The 18,919-nt window shown below is 47.1% G+C and overlaps 1 protein-coding gene and 1 long non-coding RNA gene across 6 annotated transcripts in view; one reads left to right on the forward strand and one right to left on the reverse strand.

Moving 5' to 3' along the window:
• The window catches only part of ISY1 (ISY1 splicing factor homolog), a 19,788-nt gene extending 13,622 nt beyond the window's left edge, over nt 1-6,166 (reverse strand). The window contains exons 1-6 of one of the 4 annotated variants that reach the window (XM_006023891.3): nt 6,150-6,166; nt 5,954-6,025; nt 5,844-5,866; nt 3,338-3,389; nt 1,277-1,342; nt 552-594 (exon numbers count right to left, since the gene is read on the reverse strand). In XM_006023891.3, the coding sequence (XP_006023953.1) occupies nt 552-594; nt 1,277-1,342; nt 3,338-3,389; nt 5,844-5,866; nt 5,954-5,956 (187 nt within the window). In that variant the 5' untranslated portion in view covers nt 5,957-6,025; nt 6,150-6,166. The other 3 variants (XM_025204530.1, XM_025204529.1, XM_025204531.1) reach the window with 3 other exon arrangements.
• The window catches only part of LOC112550353, an 18,521-nt gene continuing 5,758 nt past the window's right edge, over nt 6,157-18,919 (forward strand). Inside the window, exons 1-3 of one of the 2 annotated variants that reach the window (XR_003094140.1) lie at nt 6,157-6,239; nt 13,175-13,361; nt 14,270-14,389. This is a non-coding gene — a long non-coding RNA (uncharacterized LOC112550353). Of the gene's footprint in view, nt 6,240-6,282; nt 6,401-13,174; nt 13,362-14,269; nt 14,390-18,919 lie in introns of those variants that run through there. The other variant, XR_003094139.1, reaches the window with a different exon arrangement.

Consider the following 18,919-nt stretch of genomic DNA (forward strand, 5'->3'; position numbering starts at 1 on the left):
GGGGGGGGGGCGGCAACATGCCTCCCTGGAGCTAGGTACAGTGATGGGGAGCTGCGCCCCACCCCGCCTCGGATGAGCTGCTTGCAGCTCCATCCTGCACCCCACTATGCCCTAGCTGGGCAGTGCCTGCCTCTGCCCCACTCCTTCCCTCACCATGGGGTGCCTTAATCTGTCCCCCCCATACCCCTTTTCCCCCACAACAGACTGTATATCAACTATCAGATCGGTATTGGCCAATATGGCTGGTTAATAATCATCAGCTGTTACTATCGGCCAAAAAAATCTTTATCAGTGCACCCTTACATTTTAGTGGAGAAAGTTTAATACCCTGAGAGCTAGAAAACTGCTACATCACACTGAAAGATGGCAACTTTCTAGCTGTAGCTGTATGAAATATATTGGACATTGAAATGGTCATTGTATCTACAATCCAGCAACGAAATGTTGATACCAATTAAAACAGTAAAATCTGAATCAATATGATTTTATAGCCAGCATGTTCCAACAAAGGAAGAGAAGTTTCATACAATTTGCTGTAATTAAATACATACCATTTTGAATCTGAGCAACTTTCTTGGAGATTTCACCAATAATCTGGTTAAATAAAAAACAAGTATTTAGAAATTAGTTTTCCAGTAAAAGTTAGCAGTCACAAGCTAGTTTCTAATAGATGACTGAAAACACTTACATGAGAGACTCATTTGGAAGGGCAATTTTTAGATCTTAGTAAACAGTTTAAGTACAGTATTTAAGTCCAAATTAAAGACTTGTACAGACTTTGTACAAACAGGAACCAACAATTTATCTTAATTTACTGGTCATTAAGGTTAAAATGAGATTCACGTTGTGCTGGCACAGTTAATGCTTGATCCTTAATCTAATTAACTATTCACATTAGGGAACTAGCAGCAAAGAGATGCTTGAGGCAGTGCTGTATTCAAAGCTCACATATTCTCACCCTGATTCACAAGGATGTTGGCTTTTTATATATTGATAGAAATGCTTTAAAACTAATCTCCTAAAATTCAGTGGTATAAGTTTCATTCAAATTATGCATTTTTAACAAATGGTCCATTTGCCAATCCAGGCTCTAACAAGGTTAGCCTGAAAAAAGATTCCATCTGGCTTGCCAAGCCAGGATAACAGTGGCAGTTAGCAGGCAGGAGAGGCAGGGATCAGCGGTGTGCCTTTAGCCTTGCGTTATATTTGGCCTCCTGTTGCTAGAATGTTACTGACCCCTGCTGTAAAGAATCAAAAGTGTCTCTATAGCGCATACCTGTCGTCTCCATTTCTCAGCCTTCGGCAACTCATTACACTCTGATGCAAGAAAAGGTCTTCGCTCCTGTTCAGCAGAGACATATCATAAGCTTCAAATAACCTAAGATTGAAGTTCAGTACACTCACAATGCATTCAAGAATGCGCTCTCATTATCCACACTGTTACTGGATTAGCCCTCAGCTAGTCAGCCACCCTTACTACCACGTGTCAGCCACTCTTACTTCCACTTTCTCTTACCCCTCCTTTCAATGATTAACACCAGTTTAGTGTTAGTAAGAGGTGTTTGCTAGCAGCCATGATGAATGAAATCCTATTACAGAACACAGCTGTCAACTCAAGTCTGGAGTGTCCAAAATAGAACTTGACATCTCTGGTCAAAGCCTCTCCCTTCCACTGTCCAACGCTAGCTTCACACTGATCACTGTAGCTCAGGCAGAGAGATACCTGTAGTCCTCTGCCCACATCTTAGTCCCTTGGTAGTTTATTACTTTTCTACAGCTAAGCCTGATCACTCCTTTTCTATTCTTACTGCTAAGGTTTCAATCTAGTTTTTCCAGGTGGATGAAATGAGCTTCCAGGTCTCTCATCTTCCTCCCTTACAATTTATCCATAACACTGCTACAAAAATGCACTTCTCTTTCCTGCTTCTAACAATGTCTTCCCCACATTTTCTACACAACTCACTGACCTTAATTACTGCAAACTGAAGATCAGACTTTTTCCCTTACCTTTCAGGCTACCTACTTATCTGCTTGTTAGTACCTATTCCTATGCTTCGTCCATGCCTCACTTCCACACCTTCTTTCATAACATTGTTTTATGCATGACCAGCCTCCCAGTTAGGATGTGCCAAAAACCTCCCAACTATAACCAGCAATTTCTGAAAGCCTCTTTTTTTTAAAGAATGTTTTAGATGCAATAATTCCAGATGCTATTTTCTACTGTGCTGCTTTAGGTCATTCTCAGAGACGTAAGTCTCAATCCTTGGAGGAGAAATCTAAATAATGGAACCTTAAAGTAAAACCTTCTACTGGATTTTGTAACATTCTTCTGACAAAGCTACCAGAACAAAAAAATATCCTGATAATGACCAAAAAGTTGCAAGGCCCAAGTACATGGACTCTTGCACCTACATCACATCTCAATGAAGTCACGAAGGCTCTGTATAGATGTAACAGTCCACTTGTGGAGATTTAGAAATATGAAGCTAAAATTACAGGTTCCATTTAGCTTCTGGACCCAATCTCTTCACCAGTGGTTTTGTAAAACACAGACACTTCAGTCAATTTTTCCTTCATCTCTTGTGCCTGTCTATAATGATTTGAAGTTAGATTCAACTATGCAAGTTATGACATTTAAGAATAGATGTATGTAAAGTGAAACACCACATGCCTAACTTATGCCTCAGTATTGTCAGGTCATGTGTAAATCCCGAGTTCAGAATGCCCCTAGATACAGAATGCTGAATAGTTGCTACTTTGCCAGGGCACTACCAGGGAACAAAAGATCATACAAGAGCTCTTCTAGCTTTCCTGGGCTGACTGGGAAAAAAGCCAAACAAAACCCATGATCAGGACCACCACTGATCAGTTAATGCATACTACGTTAGCAGAAGATAACTTCAAATCTTACATTTACGTTTTTAGAATTTCTTTCCAAGTTATTATGCAGCTACCTCTTCCTTATTCTACAATCAAGACATCTGGCTTCTACTTTAATTATCACCTTTGCTTTCTCTCCACGATTTAAGCAGGTTCACGGTTCACCTTTTCCCCTAGCAGCCAAACTGAAGTTACCCCTCTAGCAGAGTTTTTAGTTAGCATCTGCAGAAAACTTAATATCTGTGTTGCCCTGCCATTTTGAAAAACTCTATTTTATCCCCTGTTTTTCTTCCATAGTCTGTATGCAGCAGCCAGTCCTGGGACAATATCTGGGAACACTGTGATGAAAAACTGCACATCCCTTCACATTCTGTACAAAATAAGTGAGCACTAATTTGAGCACATTAAAAAACCACCGATCGATTACTAAAAAGAAAATAATTTTTTTCCATCCTACCTTAATTTTCCCTTCCTCAAGTTGAGCTTGGCGAAACCTTGCCAAGGCCGTCCTAAATAGAAAAATAAGTTAGTTTGCTTTTTTACTTCTACAGCTACATTCTCCCTGTAACAAGCCCCTACGGTTAGGTTTTCAAGGGATTTAGTGAACTGAATTCTTCAGGGACACATACAATTATTACACTTATGATCACTGAGTGCTTTGGCTAGAGGCTTCTTCAGCACCGTGATGTTCTCAATGGCAACATTAGTTGGCGATTCATTTTTTTAAAAAAACATTTACGTTCCTCTGATTATTTAAGAGTCAGAATTTTTCCAGTATTTCCACTTAAACCATTTAGCATTGAAGAAGCCACTAAGCAAATCAGCCAACACCAGCGAAACGTGCTGTCATCTAGAGAGGATGGTTTGTGAGATTTAACATTCAAAGTAACACGCTTGATTGCCTTGTACTTTAATATGACATTTCAAAAACATTTTTCTGTCATAACAGCTTCAGTAAAGACCACTTATGACCTGTAGTGGATTAATACACTTTTCTTTCCTTTTTTTAAAATTGAAAATATGAGTTTCCTTGGTATTCTGCCCCCACCCCCCCCAAGCTACTTACCCTCCTAAAGGGCAACTACAAGGGAATCAATGACTGCTATATGTTGCCTCACAATGTTATGTCTCTAATATTCTCAGAGTAAAAATTGAAACATTTCAAATGTTATATCTAAGTGTCATAGGGTTTGAACTTTTTTCTTAAATGAGTGTTTTAGGTGCATGCTGACATACCCTGCTACATCACCCAGACAAAGCACTTGAAAACTGACTCAGCAGCAGGGAGCAGAACTGAGTCCATGAGGCACCCCACCAGGGGGCCAAGGGAAGCACTGACTGTAGGATGGCTGGAGGACTGACCTACCATACATGCGCACACCTTCCAGGTATGTTTTTGTCATGCCTCAGACTGTTTTACCAGACATATATATCTGTACATGTGCCTTCTGATAATGCTTCAAGGTACACCTTGTTCCCAGTCTATGAACAGAGTTGCTTGAGACAAAGAAGATCCTTTCAGAAGGGCCAGGGGCAAACATAAAATCACTCTATAGACCCCCCCAGCCTCAGATTCAGGGACTTACACCTTCGACTTTCATTCATTTCTGGCACAACTGGCAGGAGGTACAAGCCCTCTCTTCACTTTTCATAGGAGCCAAACAAGGGACAGGAAAGAGCAGCATGCAACAAGAACAAGCCAGGTGAGGAATAAAAAGCCTTGCCCAACATGGTGGCAAGCTCTACTACAGGGTGGGGGGCAATTATTTGGTCTGGAAGACCACTAAAAGAGTTTTGGTGAGTTGTTATGGGCTATGCAGGGGGTGGGGGGGTGGGAAGAGATGCTGACCTGGCCTGATGCAGCAGAGGGGGCAACTGATCTTATTTTGTACTAGGTCCATCCACCCTGCACCCACTGCTAGGAGCACTAGGGAAGGGTCTCCATGGAAACTGGCCCAGGACTTCTGTGGACAAGATGCTCTCAGTCAGGCAGATGGGATGGGGCTGAGGGCAGGCAGGGAGCAATGTCCAGGAGTGGGCCAGGTGGGCAGGGCTGGGATCGCGGGGCGGTGATAGTGCAGAGTCAAAGTCCAAGGCAGAGCCATGATCCACTCCCTACACAACCCTGTGATGGGAGAGATCATCTGTGGGGAGAGATCATCACAGTTCTGCCCCAGGCCTGGGCTGTCACTGCCCTGCAATCCCAACCCCAGGCCCGGCTCCCAGACACTCCTCCCCATCTGCATCCCATACACCCAGTGGAGCATGCCCTGCCCGCAAGGGTCCCAGGCCAGTCCCCATGGAGACCCCACCCACCTGTTCGATCCGGTACCCCCAGGGGTAGGTGTGGGACAGACAGGTTGGGATGTCTGGACAATGGGGCCAAATCTGGTAGAGGCAACAGAGACACTGCCAATGGCATCCAGGGAGTAAGCTGCTCCTGCAGGGGCTGCTGGGAAGCCAACACCAGCATGCCACCCCTGCCCTGTCCCACTGTGCGCCTGGGGGCTATGGGACTGGCTACATGCACCTGGGCCAGGCAGGGCCAAGGGACCTGCCGCAGCTGGACAGGATCCATTGGCCACCGAATCCTGCCCATGGGCTGTATTTTGCCCATCCCCGGTCTACTCTGAGTCTGTACTGCACTATGCTGTGCCAGTACCATGGAGCAGATGCTCCTGCCTGCAGGACGTCTGGCATCCAACAGGTGGCCCATGCTTACAGGTGACCAGGGCAGAGCAGGTAAGCGGCCAGGGTAACTGCGCTGCAGCACCAGAAAGAGGTGACTTGAGCTACGGCTTGAAACGGAACACCCAGAAGGCTCCATGCTGATCTGTGCACCCCCTGCCTCGGGTAGACACCCTGCTGGTGCGCCCTGCGAGCGGGGCTTGGATTCTGGCCTCCCGTGAGGCGCTCTCGCTCCGCCCCGGCACGCGAGGTTGGGCTCCGGGGGCGGTACTTACATGGCCTTCTCTGCGTTTCGAGCCTAGAGAAAGTGAGATAGAGACAGTGTTAGCACGGCACGGCACGGCACGGCACGGGCCCCACCCCCACGGAGCTGCCCAGCGCTCACCATCGTGCCCGCAATGCAGGTCCTCGCACCGCAGGCCCCACAGCTCTGTCAAGCCGCCAGCCGGAAGCGCCTCTGCGGGGGGCAAAGGTCAAAGGACTCCAGCTATGCCCCGGAAGCAGATGCCGCGCAAGCGGAACAGGCCGGGCGGTGCCACGTGCTAACCCGGACGCAGAACCTCCCAGCGCTCCGCCGCTACCTGTTGGAGGCGCCAGCGACGCGTGCGCAATGCGAGGGTGGCTCTAGCCGGATGTTCTTCTGCGGCTCGCCCACCTCTAGTGAAGCCAGGGTACGCATGCGCCGAAGAGGTTGCCTTTGTAGACTTGGGTGGGTGCGTGGGGGGTGGGAAATCTGCCGTGGCTTAAAGACAAGCGAGAGACTGCGACTGAGCCTGCGCGGGTCCCACCTGGGCGATCCTGTTTGACGGCGCGAGTTGGGCTCGGGTTCGCGGTAGGCATAGCAACCCGGGGGCGGGGCTGCTGACGCTGGGGCCGGGGGGCCGGGGCCGCTTTGTCTTCGTCCGCTGCTGGAAAGGCAGCGAGAGCTTTGTCGCCGGGGGCCAGAAGAGTTATATGGGGGGCCCAGGAAGGCCGGGCTGCGAGAGGGTGGTGCTGGGGCTGCCTCGCCTGCTCCTGAGCTCTCCCGGGGGGGCCGCAGCTCTGGGCGCCTGCTCCAGGGCGTGACCCCCCTCGGGCAGGAAGCGCCTCCGGATTCCCTTCCTGACCCCCTGCTGCAGTTTGAACCTGTTGCTCCTAGTCTTGTCCCCTCGGACCCATCTCCGCTTTCTCTGGGCTCCCTCCTCGCATTGGAGACTGTTGTCCAGCCCCCTCTGTCTCCTCTTCTCCAGGCTGAACAACCGTTGCTCTTTCAACCTTTTCTCATCACCAGTCTGATCTCCCAGGCCCCTGATCGTGTTTGTTGCTTTCAGCCCTGGACTGTTTCCAAACTGTCCATGTCCAACTTGAAGTGTGAGGCCTGAAACCCGACAGTGCTCCAGGGGAGGCCTCACCAGTGCTCAGTAGAGTGGAAGTCACTTCCTTTGATTAGCAAATGTAACTCATAGATCTCATAGACATTAGGGCTGGAAGGGACCTCCTGAGATCATTGGGTCCAGCTCCCTGCCCAAGGGGCAGGAAGTCAGCTGGGGTCATATGATCCCAGCAGGATAAGCATCCAAGCATTTTTTAAAGGTATCCAGAGTAGGTGCTTGCACCACTTCTGGGGGGAGTATGTTCCACACTCTGGAGACTTGGACAGTAAAGAAGTTTTTCCTTATGTCCAGCCTAAAATGTCTTCCTGGAATTTGTGACCTTTGGACCTTGTCTTCCCTTGGGGTGCCTTGGTGAACAAATGTTCTCTCAGTTCCTGATGCACACCCCTTGTATACTTATAAGCTGCCACCAAGTCACTCCTGAGCCTTTGCTTTTCCAGACTGAAGAGTCCCATGGGCCTCAGTCTGTCATAAGGCCTGCTCTCTTGACCCCTAACATTGTATTAATACAATATAGGACGCTGTTCCTGTTTGGCAGCAAGAGCACACTGTTGGCTCATACACAGTTTAGGGTCTACTGTAATCTCCAGGTCCTTTTCAGCTTAGTCTGTCATTCCCCAGTCTGTATTTGTGCATGTAGTTAGCCTGTCCCAAGTACAGGACTGCACTTGTCCTTGTTGAACCTCATCTGATTGCAGACCATTTACCAGTCTGTCCAGGTCATTTGGGCTCCTAGCCCTGTTCTCCAGAGTGTTTGCAACTCCATCTAGCTTGGCGTCATCCACAAATTTACTAAATTCACACAATCCATTTGGCCAAATAATGAAGATGTTGAACAATACCAGACCCAGGACAGACCCCTGGTGAATCCCAGTTGATACAACCTCCCAACTAGACATTGAGCTGTTGATGACTACTTTGAGCATGATGATCCAACCTTACATTGTAGTCTGTATCTACCTTACATTATTTTAATCTAGTCTGCATTTCTTTAGCTTGCTAATGAGTGTCATGGGAAACCACATCAAAAGCCTTGCTAGGTTAAGGTATATGTTAGGTGGAATGGAAGCAGATGCTCTGGAAGGTAGGGCTAGGATCCAGGATCTGTGATAGGGCTGGGATCTTGGTGAATCCATGTTGACTGTTCCTGATCACTTTGGTTTCCTTTAGGTGCTTCACAATATAATAGATTCCTTAAGAACCTGCTTCATGATCTTTCCAGGTATTGAAGTCAGGCTGACTCGCCTGTACTAGTCCAGATCCTCCTTCTCTTTATTAAAGATGGGCACTATGTTTGTCCTTTTCCAATTTTCTAGTACTTTACCTGGCCTCCATGAGTTGTCAGTGGCTCTGAAATTACCACGTGGTCTTCCTCTTACTCCTGACATACAGGAAACCTTCAGTGTTCGCAGGTTCAGCATTCACTGTTTCAAATATTCACGAATGCTGAACCCACATTTTAAATACACTTTAAACACTTACTAGAGCTCCGCATTTGCTGCCCACCACTGCTGTTGGGCTCCCACCATTGCTGCTGTGTTCCCACCATCGCCGCTGGAGCCATGCCCTCCCCCCCAGCCGCTGGGGCCGCTGCCTTCATGAACACAGACTGTGCATGAACGCAATGCCCTATTCGCAGATTTCACCATTCGCAGGGATCACAGGAACGTAGCCCCCATGAATGGCGAGGGTTACCTCTACTTGTAGAATCCCTTTTTTATTGCCTTTTATGTCCCTTGCCATTTGCTTTTCAAAATGTGTGACTTTGTCTTCCTAATTTTCTCTCTGGCTGGCCTCTGGTTGCACTTTCCACTCTTTTATTGCATTGGGATAGTTTGTTCCTGTGTTCTTAAAAAAGGCCTCCTTGAAGTACAGTCAGCTCTCCTAGACTCCTTTTCCCCTCAGACTTGTCTCTCAGGGGATCCTGCCCACCAATTTCCTGAGTTTACTAAAGGTTGCTTTTTCTGAAGTCCAGTGTGCTTATTCTGCGGCTCTCCCTCTCTTCTCCCCTTAGGATCTGGAACTCATCATTTTGTGGTCACTCATCCATGTTATCTTCCACCTTCACATTTTCAATCAATTTCTCCCTGTTTGTGAGTAGGAAGTTGAGAAGAGCTTCCCCTTTTGTTGTCCTCTGTATCATCTGTATCAAAAATTATTTGCTGAATTGCTTGTCCAGTTGCTGTTTCCCTCCCAGCAGATGTCCCGATAATTAAGGTCCCCTCTAAGAACCAGGTCCTGTGATTTGGAGGCTTCTGTGATTTGTTTAAAGAAAGCTGTGTCTACCTCCTCCTCCAAATTCGGTGATGTAGTGAATGCCTACCATGACATCTTCCCTGCTGACCTTTACCCAGAGGCTTCACACTGCACTTCACAATATACATATATTGCCTACACCCCCCCACACCCATATATATGGCAACTCCTTTTTCCCCCTGCCTATTCTTTCTGAACAAGTTGTACCCATCTGTGACTACTCATATCGTGAATTATCCCACCACTTCTCCATAATCCCAATTACCTCCAATTTTTCCTGTTTGTTTCCTATGCTCCTTGCATTAGTCTATACATTTCAGGTATCACTGATCATCCTATTTTCTCTCTGAGAACATAACTAAGGCTTTTGCTATAGCTTCCCCTTACTAAGTTTTTTCCCAAGTCCCCTGACTCTTTACTTATCTCTGGGCTTTTGTCTCCATCTCCCAATGAACCTAGCCTTGCTGCTTGTGAAGGTGGCAGAATGAAGGCTGGTATGACCTGGTCTGTACGACAGGTATGGTACAGGAACCAAGTTTTGATAAGAACAAAAATACTACTAGGTTACATCAAAGGTCTTCACACCAAATTTCCTGCCTCCAAGAGCATTCAACCACCCCTCTCCTTTTCTCACTTGTGTCCCACCCATACACCAGGTAATGGGACACTTTTGCTGAGGGTGAGGCGCTGAGTGGATTAGCGTGTGTTCTCCTTTAATCCCACAACCCACTGGAGAGCTAGGTTGGCAGCTCCTGGATGGAGCTTCCAGCATGGGTGTGTACCAGGCACACTTAACAGACTCCCTCTTTTACAGCCAGAGGGAGAGCCTGGTACATGGGTATCTAGGGTACGCCAGACTGTAGTCATAGGTGCTGACTTTTGTTTTTCGCTGGTGGGTGCTTGCAGATGTAAAAAAACCCAACCCAAACAAATGGCATTTTAATTTTAACTCTGTGCATTCCTGTGCCGAGTCCGCACATGCCCATTTACTCCAACCTGGCTTTGCAGTGTCTATAAAGATTGGATGCTTTAGTGGGGCTTTTTTGGTACTTTTATCCAATAGCTGATTGAATCTGCTTTAGCCAAAAGTGCCAAAAAGCACTGCTGAAGCACCTGGTTTTTACAGATGCTGCAGAGTCGGGTTGAGGTAACACCCTGCTTCTTCCGTTAAAGGATGTTTGTTGTTGTTTTTAATGTCTGCAAGCGTGCTTCTGTGGGTGCTAATTTTTTTCAGTGGGTGCTTGAGCCCCAGAGCACCCATGGAGTCACTGCGGTGCCTATGACTGTAGCTCCTCTTCAGCCTCCTTACATGCAGACACAGAGCATCCTGGCCTCTAGGCATCCTAAATTACACAGCTCATTTTTTGAGAAGGGGAAGCAGAAATTGCAACTGTGGACCACAAAATCTTTCTTTCTTGGTGTTCAGTAGATCTGTGTCTTCCTCCCTCTCTACCGGAATCCTAGGGAAACAACACTGATCCCTGAAAGACATGATGGTCTGGGTACTCCACCACCCTCTGGTGGCATTTTGACAGCAGCCCAATCCCTAAAACATGGGTGGGCAAAGTCTGGAGCAGTGATAGTGTGGGGCCAAGGTTTCCATAGAGACCAGCCCCAGCAGCGCTGGCAGGGTGGGAGCTGCTCCAGGGCTGGTATCCTGCAGCAGTGATAGCGTGATCTGGAGCCAGGGCAGGGCTGCAATCTGCTGCCTGCATGCCCTGAGCAGGGCTATGCAGGCAGCGGATTGCAGCTCTGCTCTGGCTGTGGACCATGCCTTCACCACTGCAAGAGCTTGGCTCCGCAGCAGCTCCCTCCCCGGTTACATGCCCTGCCAGTGCTGCTGAAGCTGGTCTCTGCTGCTTCTGGGGTCTCCATGGAAACCAGCTGCAGTAAGGTAGGAAGGGGCTGCTGGGAAATGGAGTCAGACTGCTGACTGGATCCACTGTTTTGCCCAACCTTGCCATAAAAGGTAATGCACTTACAACCTTTAGCAGTGTACACACAGACGCTTCTGTCCAGGGACAATTGTGAACTTGTATCCAATTGGTGACACTCTTGGAATGGTTCAAGTGTTATGTCTGTCTGCATCGCAGATGTGCTGTACAGTATATTGAGAGCATCCCCCCAGTCCATATGCTTGCAGATACTCTGAAAGAACCCCAGCAGATTAATACCTCTCCTGTGAGATGGGATTTCCTTTCACGAAAAAACATGTTGATTCTTTTCCAGCCTCTTATATTTAACCAGGTGACAATTAATTTTATTTTTTTTTATGATTGATCCTACCTATTTGCTGGGAACAGAGGTTCCATAGTTCCCTGGATCATTTCTGGAGCCCTTCTTAAAGATTGGCAACCCTCCAGTTCTCTGGCACTGAGGCTGGTTTGATGATGGGTTGTGTATTTTTTCTAACAGTTGTTTAGTGTCATATTTGAGTTTCTTCAGAATGCTGGGTAAAACACTCCCTGTTGCTTTTCAATTTATCAAGTTAGTCTGAAACCTCATACAGGTATCCTGGTTTGCTCTATTTAAAAATCCCAAATTCTCTGATTAAAACCCCTAACATCTGCTTTTTTTCATGATTAAAATGAAATGTCACTGTGTATATAGGTATTAGTTGAACACAATGTTTTATTGATATATTTACAATTTTAAAGTAATTTGGAAGCCTACCAGTGCCTTAATAATTAAAATAAAATAAATGCTAAATACTGTATATTTTGGTGTTTAATTTTGGTTTTATTTATCATGGAAAATCAGAGCTGCTCCTGCCCCCTTCACTCACCAGGACATAGGTCCAGCTGTGCCTGTCCCCCCCTTCCCCCACTGCTTTGTGATGCTGAGCAGCCCAGATATGCCATTGCACTACCCTTGCCCATGCTGGTGCCCCTCACTCCTGACCCAGAGCCCCCCCAGCCCTACTGGTACCCCTCACTCCAGACATGCTGCCCCCAGACCCTCAGTGTATGGGGAATGGGGTGGGTGTGTGGGGAAGGGGTTTTGGGCTCAGGTAATGCAGCAGAGGGGCAGGGGGAAGCATGTTCCCCCCCTATATTCTGCACCCACAGCAGGGCAGCTAGGCTGGATCAGCTTTGGGCAGGTCCCCCTCCACGGCCCAGCAGGCAGGACCTGGTGCAGGAGGGAGCGCTGCACTGCCATGGCTGCCAAGGTGAGCTGCAGTAGTGGTGGTAGTGTGGAGTTGTGTGTGGCCCCCACTGCTGCTGGTTGGTCAGGGGGCACCTCACCTTGGCAGGCATGGTGGCACAATGCTTCCTCCTGCATTGGGTCCCTCTTGCTGGGCTGTGGCAAAGAAATTGGGGGGGTACACGCCCCGCCACCACCTCACCTGTGCTCTCCCTGGTCCTCTGATGTGTTGCCTATTCCCCCCTGCCCTGTCACCTGTGCCCACCTGCTTATTACCACCCTGTATTACACCTACATGTTACCTGTGCACCCCCTTCTTGTCTCCATAGACTTACCTGGAGGGAGCTGTGGGAGCTTCTTTCCACCACACTGCCTGGTGGCTACCATATGCGTATGTGCATGCACACATGCATGTGGCACTCCTGGCATCCCGTTCCCCCCAGCAGCCCCATGCAGGCTGGAACTCTGCTAGCCTGCAATGGAAACCCACAGTTTCCTGGGATTTTTCTCCTTTAAAGGGAAAAATCCATTTTTCCATGGCAAATGGAAAACCTGGATCCCTGCTCATCTATCCTCACCTGAATTTAAGCCAATTCTTTATATTCATCCACTAAGAAGAATGGATCTTGTGTGGATCTCCTGAATATCCTTTCTAATAAAGAACAACATAAAGTATTCATTTAGCTTCTTTGCTATGGGCGCACAGGTCTCTCAGCCTGGGTAGGAAAGGTAGGTGACCATGGTGGCTTTAAGCTCCTTTGTGTTCTTCTAGTTCTGGGCTGATGCACCAGCCATTAAGGCCTAGCAAAGCTTATTATCACCCTGTATTACAGCAAGCTGTTCCTCGCCCCTTGTCGACAGTGGTAGCACATCCTTCTTTCTCGGGGCTTCATACTACAGCAGGAGCTGCTCTGTACAGAGTCTGCACTGTTGGTCTGCCCTTTGACCGGAGACTCTCTCAGTCCATTTAAGTTGATGTGGTAGCAGAAAATCCCCCCCATTGTGGCTGAATTCTGACAGGTAAAGTAAAATTTGCAGTACAGTTGTGACCCCCTAATGTAGTTGCCTTGCAGTGTCATGTGGGGTATATTTTGCTGTACTTTTCAGTATTTATGTTTGTGAGTGTAGAGAGTGGAATCTCCATGTGTTAGGTCTGATATATCGAGCCAAGGCCATCTGCTAGCGTGACATCTTACCTGCATTTATGCTGCAGCTATCTGAACCTGGCACAAGCATAGTCCCCCTACCCTGATGGCCAAATAAACATTTTCCTTAAAAAACCCCGCGTGTGTGTGTTTGTAGTTAATGCAGCCCAGAAAGTGTGTGTGTGTATGTGTGTGCGTGCGTGCGTGCGCGCATGCACACTTGTAGTTAATAACAGCCCAGAGCAAATTATTCTGTTTAGGACATAGTTCCAAGGAAGTTAGCACTTGTTAAGGAAATCTTGACATAATACAAACTACAGTATAGTGACATTAATTAGATAATTGTAAAGTCTTTTGAAGATGACAAGTACTATATATAATGGCATTATAACAATGCCTATGGCTTATAACTTAATCTGGGCCGACTTCAACCTGCTGTGCATAATGAATGCTATGCATTCCATCAGTACAGCCCATTGATACTCAAGTGGCTGCTGACATTGCTATTTTAGTTAGGCATGTCAATTTTAATTTCAACTGCTCAGCAAAGCAACTGTATCCACCTTTCTCCCTGAGTACAGTTCTTATTAGTTAAAGTGCAGTGACCTTCATTCAGGTAATTGCATTGTTTCTCTCCAGAAATTTAACCAACATTTTTACTGCAGATCTGAGAACAATGTCTTGTAATATTTTCATAAGCAAACATTTTTTTTTTTACAGTGTAAATATTAATGTGTTTAAATGCTGAACTCTGCCTTTTCTCATCTCTTACATGTAATACAGTCTGCTAAGGTCCCATGTGACAACTCACTCACCATCTGACTGCACTCTGCATTTTTTCCCTCAGTGCAGGTAGAAAATTGGCATTATGAAACTGCTTCTTCCAAGAGCAAGGGCATAAGGGTGAGTAGTTTGTGGTCTTTTTCTCAGGTAATTTCACTGGTTAGGGATGAGAGCTTTACATATTATGGATAACCCTAACACAGGGGTTTTCATCCAGGGGTACTTTGAAACGGTCCAGGGGGTACATGGCAGCAGTACGGAGAAGCTGCCGGCACTTCTGGTTCTGCTGCCACACGCGTGGGATTCCCCTTCCCCACCCTGTTGACCGGCCACCAGGGGACTCCCTGCTTCTCCACCGGCCGCCAGGTGTACCCTGACCAAAAAAGGTTGAAAACCCCTACCCTAACTGTTTTTCTTAAAACATTTTAAAGCATATGGGATATAATCCAATTTTCAGACACACTTACCATGAAAAATGTGAGGTTTTAATTATATTGCTGATAAGTAAAGATTTGACCTGTGACCATTAATAATGATTCCTTGTATTAAAAATAATCAGTCATTGAATAATGATTCACTATTTTTAAATAATAAAACACAGATGCTTAGAGAACAGGATGTTAGGTATACCTAACAAGGGTACCACACCAGCTGCTGCCTTTTTTAAACTTCCTCAAGCCTTAGTGTGTATCTGCACACTAAGAATAAATGCTAGAGGGGAACTGGTACTAATGCACAGATTCCAGATGTTTGGTCCAACAGCATATTAATGCAGTTTACTGGGCCTTATTTTAGAATCCTAAAGTTGGAAAAAGACTTCAAAGGGTCATCTCATCCAACCCCCTGCCTACATGCAGGATTCTCTGTAAACCATCCCAGATGCATACTATCCACACTTTTCTCGAAAGCCTTCACTAAAGGAAATTCTACAACTTCCCTAGGCAGCTGGTTAGAATGTTGACCATATTTCAAGTAGCAAGCATATTCTGATCAGTGTCAGAGAATTGCTTGCTTCTGTTTCTTGAGTAAGATTAATAGGATTCACAGATATAAATTAATAGGACAAATTTGGTCACTCATGCCAGGGAAAAGCTATGATCCACTCCCTGCATGTCCATGTGATGGGCACTAGCCCCATGTTGTTACCATTCCATGATCCTGGCTCTGGCCCTGCCAACCTGTCCCACTCTTGGATGCCACTGACTGCCTGCAGCCTCATCCCATCCATCTGGCCTAGTGTGCCCTGCCCACAAGGGTCCTGGGTCAGTCTCCATGGAGACCCTGCCCACCCACCTGCTCCAGCTGGCACTCCTGGTGGAGAGTGCAGGGCAGATGGGCCTGGACAGTGGGGCCAGATCCAGTGGTAGTGATGACAGGGCACACGCACACTTCCAGGTGGCAGTGGCAGGGGCTGCTGGGAAGCTGAGTTCAGTTGCTGTGCTGCCCCTGCCCTGCAGTTCTGCTGCCCAGCCCTGTGGACTACAGCTCCAGGCGTGCGCAAGAGCCATGCACAGGGACAGTGGCATCTAGGAGTGGGACAGGTGGGCAGGGCAGGGCCAGGATCATGGTGTAGTAACAGCATGGGGCCAGTGCTCATCACATGGACATGCAGGGAGTAGATTACAGCTCTTCCCTGGGCCCCCAGGTGGCACCCCTGCACCTGAGGGTGATGGGACCAACAGTATGTGCCATGGCCCAAGCTGTCCCTTGTGCCTGGGTTGGCTGAGGCAAGGGACTCACCACAGGCTGGATTGAATCACACCGGCCCGTGGGCTGTCTTTTGCCTACTCTAGCCAGTCCCCTTCCTGGCTCTGCCATGCTTCCTGAAGTAGGGGCTTTAGAGGAAGATACAAGAGCTGCTTGCATCCCTGTGTGATTTCACATAGGGAGCTGGAGAGATCCTATGCAGAAGGCGACTTATGGGCAGCTTCTGCTTCCCTTATGGTGCCAGAAGGTACAAAGGGAACAGGGCATGGCAGAGCAGTGATAGCAGTCTCTTTGCCCTTTTGTAACCAGGTATCTACCCCTCAGACTGAAAAGTGTGGACAGCAGTGGTGCACAGTACATGCATCTATGAAATGGCCATCCTGCTTTCCTCATAAACTTATCTGATGTCAAGCACTGGAAATCTCACCACCATTTAAAACCTTTATTTTTTTTCAGCAGGGTGCCATGCTGAGTCAGACCAGCGGTCAATCTAACCCAGTAGCAAGTAGTAGATACTTTTTAGAAAGGGAGCACAGGAACTGAGCTAGGGCATATGAACATGGTACACCATGACACATGATGGTGCCTTGAGATCCTTTCAAGGGTATTGTGGGGTGCCACAAGATACATCCAGAGATTTCAAATAGGAATCCATAATGGTAGACCACAACAGGACAGAATGTTTTTGAATTCTGTGCCACAGAAAAGCACAATTGCACTGTTATTTTTCTGTAGTAGAAAAAAAAAGGAGAAAACAAAGAGCTGGCATTTTCTGAGGAGTGCTTTGACTCTAAAAAGTTTGAGAGCCAATGAACTAGGGTAACCCTGTCATCTGCTCCTTGACATCAACCAGCGTTTGTTTAGGAATGTCAGAGGATATGTCCTAACTTTTCCATTTACTATCTCTCAATGAACCTGTCCTCTATAAACTGTATAATCCCCTTTTGAACCTGGTTATAGCATCTGCCTCCTGTGGCACTGAGTTCCACAGATTCACTATGTCAGTGTTTTTCAAACTTTTGACATTTGGGTCACACTTTTTTCCTGGGTTAAAATCGGTGGCACACTTCTCTCATATGCCAAAAATGGTGCGCATGTATTTATTTTTCAAAACATATTGCATTCCCTACCAGAGGAAATCATAGCAGTGCTGAGATGTACTGTCAAAAATAACACTGAGTACATCTTTCTTTAAGCAAAGGGGATTAGTCTCTATACCAGTAGTTCTCAACCTTTTTGGCTTCAAGACACCACTCCACAACTCTTCTGATTTTGCAGCACCCCAGTTGAAAATCACTCAGCTAGATCTAAATTCAGAAAAGACATGGAGGGAGCCATTAAGGGTGTCACTTAAGGACAGTGGGGGCGGGACCCTTGTTGCACAAATAACCAATTGCCCAAATGATGAGTGAGAGCTTATGAGGGGGATAAGGCAAGATGCTGTGTTTATTGATTATAATATTCAATAATGATGAAATCGCAATGAGTGTGATTAGCGGGGGCTCTACCTTGCTTCAAGGTTAGTTTAACCATTCCCTGAAGGAAGTGGTTTTCATGCTCTATTTTAACCTTTTCTGCTGCCTGCTCTTCTAATTTCATTCTCTCCTGTTTCCTTTCCCTTAAAACCTCTTAAAGAAAATCTACATATATTTGTGCTTCTGTTGCTGTCGCTTTCCAATTTTCTCAGTCTCTTGGGATCTGAATGAGCTGTTTGTTCAAGGACATACAAAAAACTAGAACTCTTGGTTCCAAAATGATACCTTTTATTAGACCAACTGGAAAATGGCAAGAAAACTGTCCTTTTCTGTAAGCTTTCAGGATCAAAGTTCCTTCGTCAGGCTCTGGGAAAAGTGTAGATGGTACAAGATGGTAAAAAGTCCCCATAGGTAGGGTTTTTTCAAGGAAGCATTTTCTTCCCGGCTATCTGCCAGGTGAATAAATGCATTTTTGCAGGCTTCCCATAAGAGCCATATTCCAGCAGCATCTTTTTTATAGAATGTGGGGTTTATTATATAATTCCACATATTTTTTAAATTTATCTTCCAAATCTGGAATTGTACAAGCATCTGCTACTGCTTGCTCTGTCCAAGGACTATGCCCACATTTCTGTAAGATGTACTTTAAGGGGCTAATCTCTTGTGCAAAAGGCAAAGACCCCTGAAACATCTTTGGACTGCTTTTTGGAATGTTTTTCAAAATTTAATGATTCGAATATACTTCTCACAACCTTCTATTCAGATACCACCTCTACCTCCACACTTTAAAACCCCGTGGCCTCAAGCCACACAAATCTCTATTTCTAATAATTCACCAATTTTAAATAGTCTCAAGCTTTCTCTCTAGGCTTGTCAGTCTCAAACTGTGCATAGCTTCCCAAACTAAGTCCATCCCCATCCAAGACAGGACTTTCTAAACTTATTTCTAAACTTTCTAAACTTATAGGGCCCCCTTATTGCCCTAAGAGCAACTTCCTCGATGGCAGGCCCACTGCGCATGCGCGCAGTTTAAAAGGGCCCGCCGACCGGGGAAAAAAGCCCAGTTAGGCTCGGAAGCGGCGAGAGACGCGCGGGTGAAAGCTCACTGCGCCCCTGCTCCCCAGAAGCCCCCCAAAACCCTCCAGCAGCCGCGGAGCCCCCCGCCGACCCCCAGCACAGCCGGGGTAAGCGGGGCCCGTGGAGAGAGGGGGCTAACCCCTTAGTGTGTGTGTGGAAGGAAGCGGCTGAGTGGAGCCGGGCTGGGTCAAGCCCCACCCAGGCCCCTACTTCGCCCAGCCCCCCAGGGAGCCATGCGAACAGGCTGCGCAAACAGGTGCGCTTCTCTGCCAGCGCGTGAGTTAGCGCGGAGTTCGCACGGGAGGACGCACGGGAGGGCCCAGGGCCCTGCCAGCGCGCCCCCCAGGGTAGACAGCCCCAGCCGTAGCCAGCCTACCAGAGGCATGACACG

This window comes from Alligator sinensis, unplaced genomic scaffold (assembly GCF_000455745.1).
Source record: "Alligator sinensis unplaced genomic scaffold, ASM45574v1 scaffold81_3, whole genome shotgun sequence".
Lineage (NCBI taxonomy): Eukaryota > Metazoa > Chordata > Crocodylia > Alligatoridae > Alligator > Alligator sinensis.